Here is a 15,267-nt window from a genome sequence, read left to right on the forward strand (position 1 = left end):
AGGTGGAGGTTGTTACTCTGTGTGTGTGTGTGTGTGTGTGTGTGTGTGTGTGTGTGTGTGTGTGTGTGTGTGTGTATACATTTAACTATGTATGTATATATATAAATGTTTGAGGAGAGTCACCCCAATTTTCTAGCTTTTAGGTCACTAGATGACTGATACATTCTTCTCTGGTTGCATTTTAACTTTACTACTCCAAGGAAAGCCAAATATTCTACTTGTGGATAAACCCTTTCTGCTGTTGGAAGACACGTCTAATTTAGCAAGATGTACACTAAATATGGTATTCTGTGAGAGAGAGAAACGTCTTTTCTCATTATGGATTTCAGGATACAAGACAGAGATGCAGGGAATGCTATGCCATACAGACAGACTTTGTGTGTTGCCTCATAGTATGGCATGCCGATGGGTTAATGATCAGTTGTCACTGTGCTGTTGAAACACCTACAACTGCAAGTCTATAATGTGAGACTTAGTTTAAGGTCATACTTTCTCTCACTTGCATCACAAATAATGGGATAAGCTAGGCTGTGGGCCGAGCTGTTAATGTTCCGCTGTGTGGATCCATATCAGAATGGTACACAATGATGTTTCAGGTTGTGCAAGCTACTAGTCCAGGATAGGCCTATCACTACCTCCCTCTGTATCAGTCTCTCAGTTGTTCTGCTGTGATTGTACAGTATATATCACTGTGCTTGTTTTGTCCTTCCTTTCAACTCTTCTCTATGCAAATCCTCTTCCCTTCTGACCCCCATTCCTTATATTTGGCTGGCTTATGTGTTTTAATACCCTGAAAAGATGGTATTGTGTCAAGTATAAAATGGTCTAGTAAAGGAAATGCAAGCTAAATCTAGCCGCCTGCTATGTCACACAAAGCAGTCAGTTAAATATTATTGTACTGAATGTCACCTACTTGGTCAGAGTGGGGTGCAAAGCATTCCACACCCTAATATGTAGCTTGGGATAGGCTTTGGCCTTATACCACTGTTACTATGCAATCAACTCCAAGGCTTTCAAGTAAATTTAAAAAAGGTTTACAAACGTTTGGTGTAGCAGCATTACAAAGACATTTAAAAACTTTAATCTAGTGAACTTCATTTCAGAAATTGATATTACTTCTATAAAATGCTTATTTGCTCTAAAATAGGAGCCAAACGATGTACAGGCAGTAAAACTAGGTTTTCTGAGATTTCAAATAATTGTGAGAGATAAAAGTAAATGTAGTCACTGTGGCAATCAATGAACACATCAGGATCGGTACCAGAAATGTCTTTGTGTTTGCTGTTGATTCTTTGGTACAAATAAACGGTTTACAATCTCAGTCCAACTGGATGTCACCTGCAAAAATTGTAAGGAGTAGAATAACAATAAATCCGGTTATAATTCCAGCATTCTGGATGAGGAAGAATCTAGCATCAGATTTTCTTGTTTTAATGGAGTCCATTATTGTTTCGTTCATCTCCAAGAACTAAAAAAAGAGAAAGGCACGTCAATTACTGTTGTCTTTTGTTTGGGAAAAAAGCTGACACAAGGAGTCAGGGAATATACAACTGTCAAAAAAATGGAATACATTTCAATGGAATTCTAAGTTTGTTTTCTATTTATTTTGCAAGGAAACTCCGATCAGATAAAGTCCCCATTTTCAGCAGAGGCCCAGAGAGAAAAGCTTCACAAAAAGAAACAATATAGAAAGTATTACATATGTGTTCATAGTACAAACAGTTAGTAAGGTAATATCTTGCTTTCATTAGTACTATTGAAATGATCTACAAAGCAAAAAAAAAAACATGGTAGCATAGAAATATTAAGTTGTACTAAATCTGCATAAAACAGTAGTTTTACAACATTTTTTGCAAGATTAAACTGAAGCAGTAAAGACAAGGATGCTAAACATGCATTTCAGAGACTATAAATAAAAGTAAATAGATATTACATGATAGATTTGTTATAAAGACTGGAGGTGATTGGCAGTACAGTCCTGCAGGATAAACTAGCCAGGAAGTTGTGAGCAATGATAAAGATAACTATTTCTGTAATATGAGGCAAGTGAAACTTTAAAACTTACCTTTTTTTTTTTTACTTACTGGTCCATTCATTTTCTCTATTTTATTTTATTTAAAAGGTTACTTCCACTACACCAAACATTCATTTACAATAAGAAAAAAAGGGGAAAGGTTCCACAACAAAAGTCAAGAAGTACACAGTCACTCTACCTTCTGAGCATGCAGTGGAGAGGTAAGGGGTAACTGGAGTACCCAGAAGGAATCCACATGAGGATGGGGAGTACATCCAAGCATACCCAAAATAATATAATGCGGCCAAGCCTGAACCCTTTGGAGCTAAGTAAACATGCAATTGTCTGTAAGACACTTATTATCACAGGAGATCTTCAGAGAGATTTCATCGTAACACTAGAACAGAATATTTAGGATTGCCTAACTTATATGCATTTTTCCAGCCAAAGTTTTCATTAACTGTGCCTTTTTCCCTGTGAAGCCTTTCACAGGTCCTGCACCACTGTACTATGGAACCTTAACTGATATACAACAATGATGTGTAGAAGTGGTACTAGTGGACAAATTCTGATCTTCAAACCACTTCTGGATCACAGACACATGTTTGTAGTTAAGTCAATGCCCTTTGTTTAAACAATATTACAAGTATTTAAAAAATGTCATGGTGTTGTAACCTAATAAAAAAGCAGTTATAAGCTATGGACATTACTCTTGTAGGGATGAAGGGAGGATAACTTTTCTGTTACCCTAACTGCTCACTGATGATCTATTTTTAAGGTAAATACATTAAACAAAAATGTTCCCTAGTTATTGTAACATTAAATGGTAACAGTTAGGTAGCTGCCAAATTACTATCATAATACCCATGGGAGATGAACAGTTGCAGGAACCCTATAGCATAGCAACACATTTCTTACTGTACCTATGGAATGTGCTAACAGTGTGTAGTGTTTTGTCCATGTATGGGCAAGTAGTTTGTGTGACAGCTTCTAAGATATATTCTACAGAAATAGTTTTGAAATATGATGATGACGCAACTGCAGTTCTACTGGAATGTGATCTAATATGCTTTGCAGACCTTTACTATAATTGTAGTTGCAAAACGCAATACAGTGGACAACCATTTATAGAGTCTACCCACTGACTTGTACACCTTTCCATTTTATGAATAAAGCAGAAAGATGATCAGTTTTTCTGAATTCATTCGTTGTCCTCATGTAACATCTGAGTTTACTGTGCATGTTCAGTATAGGTAGATGTTCCTTTTCACTCTGGTAGTCTGAGTAAAAAAAGTGATATATGTAGAGAGTTTTCTATATTCACCGGGATACAGCTTTTGGCATGAATCATGGGATTATCTTCAGTGACAACCTCTTGTTAGGAAATAACAAGTAACATGGTTTATAAGTAGTTGTAACTTTGATATCCTTCTACCAGAGCCAACAGTAAATAGGAAAGTATGTTCTATTAGTGGTACTTTACCTCCCCCTGAACCAGGAGATACAGTGAATTTAAAGTCATGTTTGCAACATAAAATTCAAATACAAGGAGTAGAGCTACAACTTCTTGGCAATTTTATGTGGAAAAAAATTTAATAGGGCCTTAACAGAAGGTTGTACAACATCCGAGAGAAGGTTGTTACACAAGACAGAAAACATTGAAATGAGTTTTGCTTAAGAAATAAGCTAGGTTTGAATCAAATATATGATTATATTAGTAAACTTTGCATAGGAAAAACAAAGGACCTTTCTGGCACAGTCCAGAAGACAACCCTCCGTACTTAAATGTAAGATTGTTTATATTATATCTCACAGATTCATTTAAATGCTGAGTAATGTCATCATACTGACAATGGTCAGAACTAAACATTATATGTTTATTATTTTTAAAATCAGATCAGTAGGAAACTAATCTAAAAAATAATTTCCCAACCTCAGGAAACTTTCAGTATAATTATTTCATCAGTTCATTAACTGTACTAAAAATTAATTACCATACAGTTTTCCCATTAAAATGAATAGGAATTAGAACCAGACAGTGGTTCATTATGCTATTTATTAGAATGGCTTCTTCACTCCCTCCCCTTTCACATAGTAATACAACATGGCTGACAAATCTGTGTCCTATGACAAGAAGAGTTATGCACTTGAAATCAGTTATTCTATGCTCAGAGCAACTGATTTCAGTACTTAACCTAATGATTTTTATTCAACTGACTAGTGATATCAATAGAAACAGCTTCTCTTATCTTCAGGGATTTTTTTTTATTATAGGATCTTAGGAGGTTACTAGGCTAGTGACCTGGAGGTCAATTCAAGCCTAGGCATTTCATCCCAGTGTAATACCATGGAGACTATTCAATACCCAGGATTGAATTTAGTAATGACTGCCCATCTACAAGAGAGTTGTAGGCACCTTTGTGGAAGGGAATAACTGTTACTGTTCTCCATTCTGCAGGAACATAGCCTGTGGTCAGGCTGTGATTAAATAGGTTACTTAATGGTAATGATGGTTCATTTTTAAATTTGTTTACAAGACAGCCTGGGATGCCATCTGGTCCCATAGTGGCTGTGTGTTTTGCCTTAGACAAGGCTTAAATGAGCTGTTCTTTGGCTATGTAGGGTAGCGGGAGCTAGAGGCAAGGTTTGTGATAAGTTTAGAGGGGACAAGGGAGTGATTTTCACCAAATCTGTCTGCTAGCAGGTTTGCTAACTCTGTGGGATCAGTGTGTATGATACCATTAGTCACTAGTTTGGCACAAGCTTGGGCTGTACCTTTTAGGCTGCGTACGCAGCTGTAAAAGGCCTTATAGCAATCATTGGCTGTGATTGGTAAGTTTTTCTCAAAGTTACCCTCAGAGGATTTGACATGTTGTCTTATTTGCCTGTTGAGGCCGAAGAGGGTGCTTTTCCATTATTGGGACCTCGTCTCAGTTTTCTTAGACAGCAACTTTTTGCATTTGTTGTAAAGATTTTTGATGCTAGATGTCCATCAGGGAAACTTTACTTGGGGCTCTGGCTTTGATTCTCTCTTGAACAGCTCAGTCTGTACACTTTTACAAGTGACTGTACAGGGCTTTAGTATAAGCTTTGATATAGTTACCACTTCTAGCTGGGGGTGAGGCTTGGAATGCATTTACACCTTCACCTAGGAGGCTATAGTTTACTTTGGTGGTTTCTTTAGTCTGACTTCACCCTTTGTGAGTTCTGGTGTTAGTGCCAGTTTGAAGGTGACTGATTTGTGGTTATATTTAACTAATGAGGGGTCCGACAGTTATGGTGGTGAATCTGTATGTCATGTTAGTGAGGACCAGATCTAGTATGTTTGTTCCTCTTGTTGGGGTTTGAACAATTTGTTCCAGGGCATCTGAGTTAACAAAGTCAAGGAACTTGTGCGCTACAGTAGGTTTCCCAGTTGATGGTGGGATAATTGAAATCCCCCATGACCAGTGTTTGGCAATATTTAGATTGACACCAGTTTGGTCAAGTAGGCCTCATGCGCATCATGATCCATGGAGGGGGATTTATAACTAGCTATGACTTGAATGGGGATCTTACTCACAGTAATCTGAACTTGGGATAACTGCATGGAATTCTCCTGTCTAACTAGTCAGGGGTGAATTTATCTCTAATATAGATACACCACCTTCTTTGGTTCTCAAACATTTGTTTTGTGCTCTGAAGGTGAGGAAGGCATTGTAGCCTTGCATGGCCAGGGTACTCTCTGAGGTCTTGAACCAGGTTTCTGTAACTGCACAGACATCTACATCCTCCAGTGATAGGAGTGCTTCCAAGGTGTGCAATTTTTGGTTTAAGCCCCTAGCATTTAGCATCATAACCCTTATTTTGTTATGATTGTTAATTTTCATGTTGGCAGTTTTGTTTTTGAGACCTTGCCTAAAAAAGGCACTATGGGGAGGCAAGAGCCTTCACCAGCAGCTGAAAGTCTAGTGGTGCATTTGCAAACAGTATCTGGCAAAGCAGTGAGGTTTGTCAACCATGTCATCCCAGGTTGACAGAAACTGGATCCCCTTTGAATGACACCAAAAACTAAGCCAATTATTCGATAATTTTTTGTTTATACTGTGGCATAATTCTAGGTGAGGGTAATATGCTGCTCAAGGCTAGGGACATACCTGCCTGGGACACCTACTAAGAGAGCTCAGTCGTGTCTCTCTTCATATAGTCCAGTGGTGTACATCTCAGGTCATTCACTCCAACATGAAATATGACAGAATCATAATGGTAGTTGATGAGAGACCTGACTGCATGCATGATCTGATGAATCCTGGCATTGGGCATGCAGCTGACTGTGACTTTCTCCTTATCTAACCTGGTGAGTGGGACATCCATGTGTCTCACTATGGAGTCTCCAATGACAAGAAAATTTGGTTTATGAGTGTTACGCATTAAGGGCTTGGTAGGTGAGAGACTGGTGTTGTTATGTGTCATGGATGCTGTGGAAACTGTATTAGTTGTAGCAGTCTTGTGTTTTGGAGGTCTCTGGTGTTTTAGTAAGATTTTTGAGAGAACCTCCGCATATAGGTTCATAGGTAGGTATTAGGCTATTGGCCCTATGGCCTATACAAGCCTAGCCAAAAAGGTACCCTGGCTTTCGCCACCCAAGAAAATTATTTTCCTGTGCCCCTGTCAAGCAGAACCACAGAAGTGATCCCCGGGGTGAATTTCCTATTACCCATCCAATCATCAAGATTTTTCTTGAAGAGTGCTAATGAGGAGCTCTGTTTGACATAGATAGGTAGTCTGTTCCAGAGTATGGGAAGTCTCTGGGACAGGAATCTATTCCTGCAGCATGTTCTGTTTATTGTGGTGACAGTGTTTAGGTCCCTAGAGCGTGTAGCTCGGAGGGATTGGGATTTCTTTAAGTGGAGCATGTCCAACGGCTCTGGGTTTGACATAGCTTTGTATGTTAGGTGGAGATTGCCACTGAGTAGGTGATATGTGACGGATTAAAGCTGGAGTTTTTTGAGACGGTCTGCGTAACGCATCTGTTTGAGGTCAGTAATCCTCTTTGTGAGGTATTTTTGCGGCCTTTCCAGTTGTTGTAGATGTCTTGTGAGGTACATACCAAAAGGGGCGTTGTACTCTATAATGGGTCTAATGAGTGATGAGTAGAGGGGAACAATGACCTCTTTTTTTTCTGGATGAGAAACCTTTTGTGATGAGGTGTGCCACATAGAAGGATTTCATGACCACTGTGGCGATGTGATTATCAAAGGAGAGACTACTGTCCGCCTGTGTCCCAACGTCTCATCACACTATCGGTGTTAAGTAGACTACCACCTATGTGGTAGTTCATATGTACAGAATTTTTACCAAAGGGGATGACAATGCACTTTTTGGCATTGAGCTTGAGACCATGTCTTTGACACCAGGCATCTGTCTCAGTGAGGCCCTTTTGTAGGCTGTCCACATCATTAGGAGTTTTGATTATGGCTCCTAGTTTATAGTCATCTGTGAATTTAGTTAGCCAAAGACCTTCTGTGTTAGCCTGTACTTCAGAGATGTAGATACCAAACAGGAGAGGACCCAGGACTGAACCCTGTGGTACTCCACTTGTCACTGGTCTGAAGTCTGATTTGGAGTCTGCTACTTTCACAGTGTGGGTTCTGTCAGTAAGCCAGTTGGCAACCTATCTTGTGACATAGGGATTGATACGTAGTTTAGTGAGTTTATCTATAATTCCAGAATGGGGGGTGGTGTCGAACGCCTTGGCGAGATCTAGATAGGCTGTGTGAACCACCTTACCCTCATCTATGGCTTTGGTGACTACTTCAAAGAAGTCTATCAGGTTTACGAGATGTGATCTGCCTTTTACAAACCCAAACTCTGTGGGGTCCAGAGTTTGGAGATTACCAATGTCTTTGTTTATGAATTCCATAATGATACGTTCCATGGCCTTGCAGACCAGGCTCATCGGGCTAATGGGACAGTAGTTCCCAGGGTCCATCGTCGCTCCCCCTTTGTGGAGTGGGATAAACGTCACGGTGCACCATTCAGTGGGCACAAAGCCAGAGGTGAGGCTATGACTGAACATGATACTTAGGTAGGGTGCCAATTCATTCTGTAGTTCATGTAGAACGCAGCCTGGGATATTGTCAGTTCCCATGGATGCTGTGTTCTTGGCTTTGGAAAGTGTGTTGTTTACCTGTGCAGCCATGATTACAGGAACTTTGCATTCTTCCGGTATAGAGATGGGCCCTCTAGGGGGTGAGAGGGGGGTAAAGTTAGCACTGAACCTATCTGCCAGGATGTTGGCAATATCAGTTGTTTCTGTATACATAGTGCCATTGTGCTGTAACTGAGAGCAGATCTGAGTGTTGCCATTGAGATTCTTGACATAGCTATAGAATTCTTTGTGGTTGTCTTTAGAGTCAGTGGCAATTTTGTTTTCATAACTAGCTTTGGAGGATTTTATGAGGGACCTCAGATTCTTACTGAGGTTGACCAGGGAGTTACTCCAGTCATGGGATTTTACTTTTTTTTGCAACAGTTTCTTTCTTCTGTTGTAGAGTTTGTTTATGGCAGAGGACCACCAGATTGGCTTCCTTTCTTTGGAGGATATCATCTTGGTTCTATTAGGGATAGCATGATCCATGCATTCATGTAAGTGCTTATAAAGTGCATTTGTGTAGGATTCAGAAGTCGTACCTCTATTGCCCGTGTTCATGGGTGTCATAAAGTTTGCCACTTCTGTCTTAAGAAGTGTGAAGTTGGCTTTGGAAAAGGTTTTTACAGTGGTTTCCCTAATTGGGGGTGGGGGCGGGATGGTGATGTCTAGGGTAATTAGCTTGTGGTAGGATCTGACCAACAAGAAATTGACCTCTGGTGTGGAACACCGTTTGCCCATGTTGGTAATCACCAGGTCTAGGATATTGCTGCCCCTGGTGGGGGTGTGAATAAGTTGATCCAAGGCGTTGGAATTTACGAATTCCAGAAAACGATGAGCAAAAGAGTTGGTACATGAGTAGTTTTCCCAGTTAATGGTGGGGTAGTTGAAATTGCTCATTATTTGGGTGTTGGGTTGTACCCCAATACTTTCCAGTGTATCAAGAAATGAGGAGTGGAAATCCTGGGGCATGGTGGGGGGAGGGGTCTGTAGCAAGCTACAATTTGGATTGCGGTCTTGCCCAGATTTAGTTGCAGTTGGATAATCTCGGATGCATTATGCTGTGCAACTAGCCTGGAGATGTGGATATCCTTAATGAATATGGACACGCCTCCACCTTTAGTGCTTCGTTCTGGGTTAGGTGGCCGAAAGGTGTGGTATGAATTATAGCCTGGTAATGCAGGGGTGCTGTCTGGAGCTTTGAACCAGGTCTCTGTCACTGCACAGATGTCGATGTTCTCCATTTTAAGGAGTGCCTCGAGTGAGTGCATTTTGAGGTTTAGACTTCTAGCATTGAGTAGCATTACCCTCAGATTTTGCTTGCTTGTACCTGTTACAGTGGTGAATTTGTCATTTGAACCTTGCCTAAAAAAGGCACTATAGGGGTGGAAAGAGCCTTAGCCACTATCTGGAATCCCAAGGGCGACAGGTGCAGGCCATCTCTGGCAAAGCATCGTGGTCTGTCGATCATGTCGTCCCAGGCAGACAAATACTGGATCCCCTTAGAATGACACTAGAAGCTTAGCCAATTGTTGAAGTCAATCATTTTGTCCTTGTACTGTGGTATCATTCTGGGTGATGGCAGGATGCTACTCAGGGCTATTCATCTGTGGGAAGGGGGCAAGATATGGCTGTGTGTGAAATCAATGTCTGCATGAATACTTTAAACAGCTGCTAACATGTCTTGTCAAGGGTAGTGTGTGCATCTGAGAACAAGTTAAATGCATTACTGTGGCTTTTATTCATTTGTCGTTCATCATGAGCAAATACCAGAGTTATACAGAGAAAGTGGGATAGGGTTGGGGAAGACCACTCCAGCCATTTGATCCACAGTTAAATAGTCATCAGTCTGTTTTGTCACTAGCATTGTACATGGGGGGGGGGTATTTTTTTTTAACTGCATTTCATTTTTAGTGTCATACTGCCTGAAAACAGCAGCTCCTTATGATCTACTGGACTATTCATACTCATGAGATAAGATCTGTTTCAAGCTCATTAATTTCTCTGTGAAACAAGTGAGGATTGTGAAGCCATCATGCTGACAGTCATTAGGTATTTTTATTTATGATGCCTAACCCCCTCCCGGTAGTGACAGTGGCTTCCAAGTCACTGTAGAGGGACAACCTATGCACCTGATTTGGAGGAATTTGTTTTTGGGTTGGGAGGGTGGCCTAATGGTTAAGGTGCTTGCCTTACAAGCACAAGGTGCAGGGTTTGAGTCTCATGAGGGATAATTGTCTAGGCTTACAATGGCTCGTGAGGGCAGTTAGCTTAGTACTAACCTATGAACCTATGAACCTGTGCCTGCTCCATAACATGACTGAAAGGCTAATGTACCTGCTTGGGCAGACCCACCCACATCCCTCCAACCAGGACTTGTTCTTAGAGGAGCTGACTACGCCACTTCTTTGATACACCAGGTCACGAGAGATGCACTGTCCCTCCCAGGTGTGCACATTGACATAAGTCACATTTCTCTTACACACCATTCACTGGTTCTTCCACCTTTCCCAGGTACTTCCACCTTTCCCAGACATTAATCAGTCTTGGGTGATCTGGGTCATAGGCAGGGCTTTATCCCTCTGCACCACACCTGGGGCAGGGGAAAGGAATTTGAAAAAAAAAATACCTTCTCAGCATTCATTTATAGTAAACATATGTGCTGTCTTTGCAGGTAAAGGAGGTATACTATATCATAGAGGACACATTCTACTGTAATATGTATGCAAAACAAGTTGAAACTAGGGTTTGTTGCAATTTTTCAGGTTTTTATTTTATTATTATTGTTAGAAAAATGCATAATAGCAATATGCATGCTTAGTGCATTAAAGGCGTAAAAGGGTTAATACATTTATTCTGTTCATGTTATATGAATCTGCACAGCTACTAGAAACTTAATGAAAGACACTTTTATTCTGCTTATGAAATGAAAATATGTGCAGCTACCAGAAACTTAATAAGAGACATTTTATTCTGCTTATGCCATGAGAAAATGCGCAGCTGCTAGAAGCCTTGATAAAGAAAACAATAGATGTTTGAAAGCTTAAACCATAGTCAGCACTACGTGTACCAAAGCTAGAAATGTACCTTGAATCTAGACAAAATGTAACGCATGTATTAGAACTGTACAATTGAAGAATTGAAGAGTCAAGGTGGGCTAAAATAAGCCCAAGGCCAGGTTGTTTTTCTCAAATGTTTTTGCAAGACAGCAATAATCTGACCATGTCAGCAATAAGTCTAGTAACATTTTTTGTGTAACATACAGAAAGCTGTGTCCAACTACGTCAGCAGTAGATTAGTAACATTTTCTGTGTGACATGAAGAGAACTGTATAAGAATAACATACTGATCTCCAGAAAGTTAGACAAACCTTGTACCTACATGCTTTGTCTCCTTGCTGCAAGTAATAAAGGGTGCCTTGCTTGAACCTAACGTGCATTGATCTTTGAAGTTTTTCCTTTTACAATTATAATTTCACAGTGTCTTCTAATTCTGTTCAAAAACCTGAATCTGCTGCAGTTGTGTTCTTAAACACAACTGTCTTTGTAGTTGTTTGACTTTTATGGTAATTTACCACATGTTACATTCCCTCTTCCCTTTTACTGGCTGGTGTGAGTAAGCATAAAATTATTATTTTGTGAAATTAAATCATTAGCGGACCGGAGTTCTGCTGTGGCGACCCCTAACTGGGAAAAGCCGAAAAGACAAAAACTTTCCTTCAACTATTTAAATTTATTGGCCATCCCACTGTAATCCATAGAACCAGAATACAAAAGTGCCCACCACCTTTCAGTCTATCTTGTTCTTTTAAAATTAGTGACACTCCACTTAGACAGCTGAAACTTAAGTTAACCCTTTCACATCTGATGGCTTAGTACACGTGTTTAGAATATTAACCCCTTTTATTTTCATCGTACCTTTAAACATCTATTGCAAGACCACAAGTTATTGGAGAACCCACGTTCTGCCTCTCAGTAGTCATTTAGTTAGTTACTTACTAACATTTGTTTACTGGGTAGTATGAAAGAGCTAGTGCCCTTTTTCAGCAGAGGCTGGGGGAGAAAAGCTCCACAGTATGATAAGCACCAGAAATATAACAAAGAATGAAGTAGAAATACAATAAAAAGAAAAAGTAAAAATACACTAAAAAGCAAAATTACACAAATAAGCAATGAGAAATTACAAAAAAATGTTATGTAAAATACAGCAAGAATATATACAATAATGTAAAATCAGCAGATGTCAGTAGTAGTAGTATAAAATGAGAAGTCTGTAAAAAGAGACGCAAGTGAGATAGTGGGTAAATTTAAGAAGATTGGGATTATCAATGGTGGACATCATTTGATTTATAAGCAAACGATTGTGAGGATACGAGATTTAGAGCAGCTATATGTAGCAAACAACATGTTTCCAAAATGTGAGGCGGTGGGGGGGGGGGTGTTGGAGAGTAGTAGGTGACTGTCATCCTCTCCTCTGAGCAATAAGTAGAGGGAAAGGAAAATTAGGAAGGAGAGTGAGGGAAGAGTAGAGGGTAGTGGGGGGAGAGAATATGGTTCAAGTGGGGTGATTGCAATGACAAATCCAGCTGCTATTGAGGTGATTTTTTTATAGATTTCTTGAATTCAGGGACTTGGGTTATAGTTCTTAGAAACGAAAGGAGTTTGTTCCAAGACAGAGCTGGAAAGTAGCTATAATGATTCTTCCAATAGATTTTTTTAGGTTTGTAAATTTGTAAGAGACATTGGTCAGAGCTTCTGAGGGATCTCAGGGGGTTATATTGGGAGACTAGGGAGGACAGGCTGGGGCAGGATGAGAGCTTGTTTAAGACAGAGTAGATGATGAGAAGTTGAGTAAATAAGAGTTGGTTGGGAAACTCTAGCCAGCTGAGTGTTTGGAGATCATGATGGTGTGATTTTAGAGTCTGATTAGCTGCAAAACCTGCTACTTTGTTGTAGGTGGATTCTAGTTTATATAGTTATGAGGATCTCATCTTGGGATTAATGGTTCTGTTTACTGCTGGTGAGAGAAGGAGCACAGGTACATTATTTTCTGGAGATTGCTGATCACCAGAAAGCCTAATAATTGCTTTATAGGTGACAGCTTGGAATTTGTACTTAATATTCTGTTCCTGGTGAGAGAAGGAGCAGACTGCACTGATTCCTGACTGTTTCTGGTTGGACAGTGAGGGTCTGTGTTTAATGGTCCTGATTGGCCTGTTTGCTATTCAAGGCATCTACCAAGAAAAGGATACAACAAGCCTACAGACCCTTGCATCATCTGGGGACAAGACTGTGGATCATCAAACAGGCTGTGGCCTGCTTCTTATTTTGGGACTGTTGCTAACGTCTTGCTTCCAGTGAGAGAAGAAGCAAAGGAGCATTGTATTCCAGCAGAGTGAAGCTGTGGTGATACCAGCACTAGAAGTAGCCAGGCAGCAGCCATTCAAGTGAATCCCCTCTTTTTGTCATTCTTGACGAGCCAATTCTTTGTTTTCAGTAAGTACTGCTTGATTTGTTTCTAACTTCAGACTATCTGCCTAAATACTTCATCCTTAAATTTTCAGAGTCTACGTATTAGTTTCCCTTCAAGTGTTTGGCAGTGCTGTGTACAGGCTCAGACAACTTGAGTGACATTTTTCTGTAAAAGCACAATTGAAATTTCTCCAATACCTAGTTGCACAAAGGACAACTTGCCTGCAGTGACAAGCAGTGTCCCCATAGTTGCAAACCAGATACTCCTGAGATTGATTGATAGTCTCTCTCCAACTGTCTAAGCAATAAAAAAAGGATCTGTTGCCATGGATATGAACTTTGCCACTGCCTCCATTACCAGTTTGGTGGATACGGGCATCATGAGGCAATGTAGAAATTGCCTCATGTTTACTAACAACCAGTTAATTCTCAAACAAACTGATATATGTGAGAAATGTATTTACACAATGTCACTGGAGGCAAAACTCTCAAATAAATGTTCTTCTAATGTCCACTACCCTTCCCCCATTCCCACTCACCCCCACTTTCCTTGTATTTATACTCTGTAAGCCACTCACCTAACACCACTTCCACCAACTGCATCACGCCATTGACACCTCACTCACTACACCACTGCTACACTACCTTTCAACCAACCACAATACACCAGTATCTCCACTTCACTGCACCCCTCCCATACTAGCCCCTTTTGCTCTCACTCCTACTCCTCCTCCTTCAAAAAATACGCAACACTAATGAGACCAGTAGCCACATCATCAACTTCTGTCTTTACAACCACTATTAACTAACACTACTGCATATGAAGGTCCTCATAACAACACACACAGCTCAAACAACAACTACATTTACTTCATTACTAACATGCTCCACCTAAATATCTATATGCAATCAATACTTCTGACAGTCTTCATACTACTTGCACACATTACTTCACTCCATAACTATCCACCCAACACAGTACCCCATCATGCTTTTGAACATCGTGTGACAATGGCTGTCAGCAAATCCTTTTATTTAGCCAAGGTTATTGCCAAAGGAAATTCACCAAGGTCTAACAAGGTAAACATTCTCCTATAAAGCTCTGTATTGATCAGGACAGTTGGGATAAATCCCACTAAATACATCAAACAACTAGAAACTTCCCAAAGATTCTTAACCAGAAATATCACAGGCCTTAAGCCACCAAGCTACCAAGAAGAGACTGGAAGTTTTATCCCTTTATTCATTCTTGTGCAGATGTTTAAGGGGGTATCTCAGTCTGGCTTATAGTGGCATTAGTGAACCTATTGTACTGGCTGTACTGTTGCTCTGCAAATCTAATGTCATCACCAGTACCAGAAACAGGGACCTAAATCTTCGCCAAGAGATAAATAAAATATGGTGTAGGAACAGGTTTATAACACAATATCTCCTAAGTCTGTGGAATAAATTTTGCCTGCATGTTCACAGATTCATAGGTTCATAGAAGATTACTAGGCTAACGGCCCTAGAGCCCTTACAAGCCTAGCCATATTTATCAGAGTTGTACCAGTTGTTGGTGGTTAAGTGAGTGAAGTTCACAGAGGTAAGGGTCTAGGTAGTTAATAACTTCCTTTGTCCAGAAAGGACAAAGGTACAACCCCAGGAGTATA

The 15,267-nt window shown here is 40.2% G+C and overlaps 1 protein-coding gene across 1 annotated transcript in view; it reads right to left on the minus strand.

Annotated features, from left to right (window-relative positions):
- Positions 1-1,065: 1,065 nt before the first annotated feature.
- The window catches only part of SLC39A8 (solute carrier family 39 member 8), an 895,133-nt gene continuing 880,931 nt past the window's right edge, over positions 1,066-15,267 (minus strand). Inside the window, exon 9 of the mRNA XM_044062117.1 lies at positions 1,066-1,468. Within this exon, the coding sequence (XP_043918052.1) occupies positions 1,319-1,468 (150 nt within the window). The 3' untranslated portion in view covers positions 1,066-1,318. The remainder of the gene's footprint in view (positions 1,469-15,267) is intronic.

Source organism: Protopterus annectens, chromosome 2.part1 (genome assembly GCF_019279795.1).
Source record: "Protopterus annectens isolate FY-2018-M chromosome 2.part1, PAN1.0, whole genome shotgun sequence".
NCBI classification, from domain to species: Eukaryota; Metazoa; Chordata; order Ceratodontiformes; family Protopteridae; genus Protopterus; species Protopterus annectens.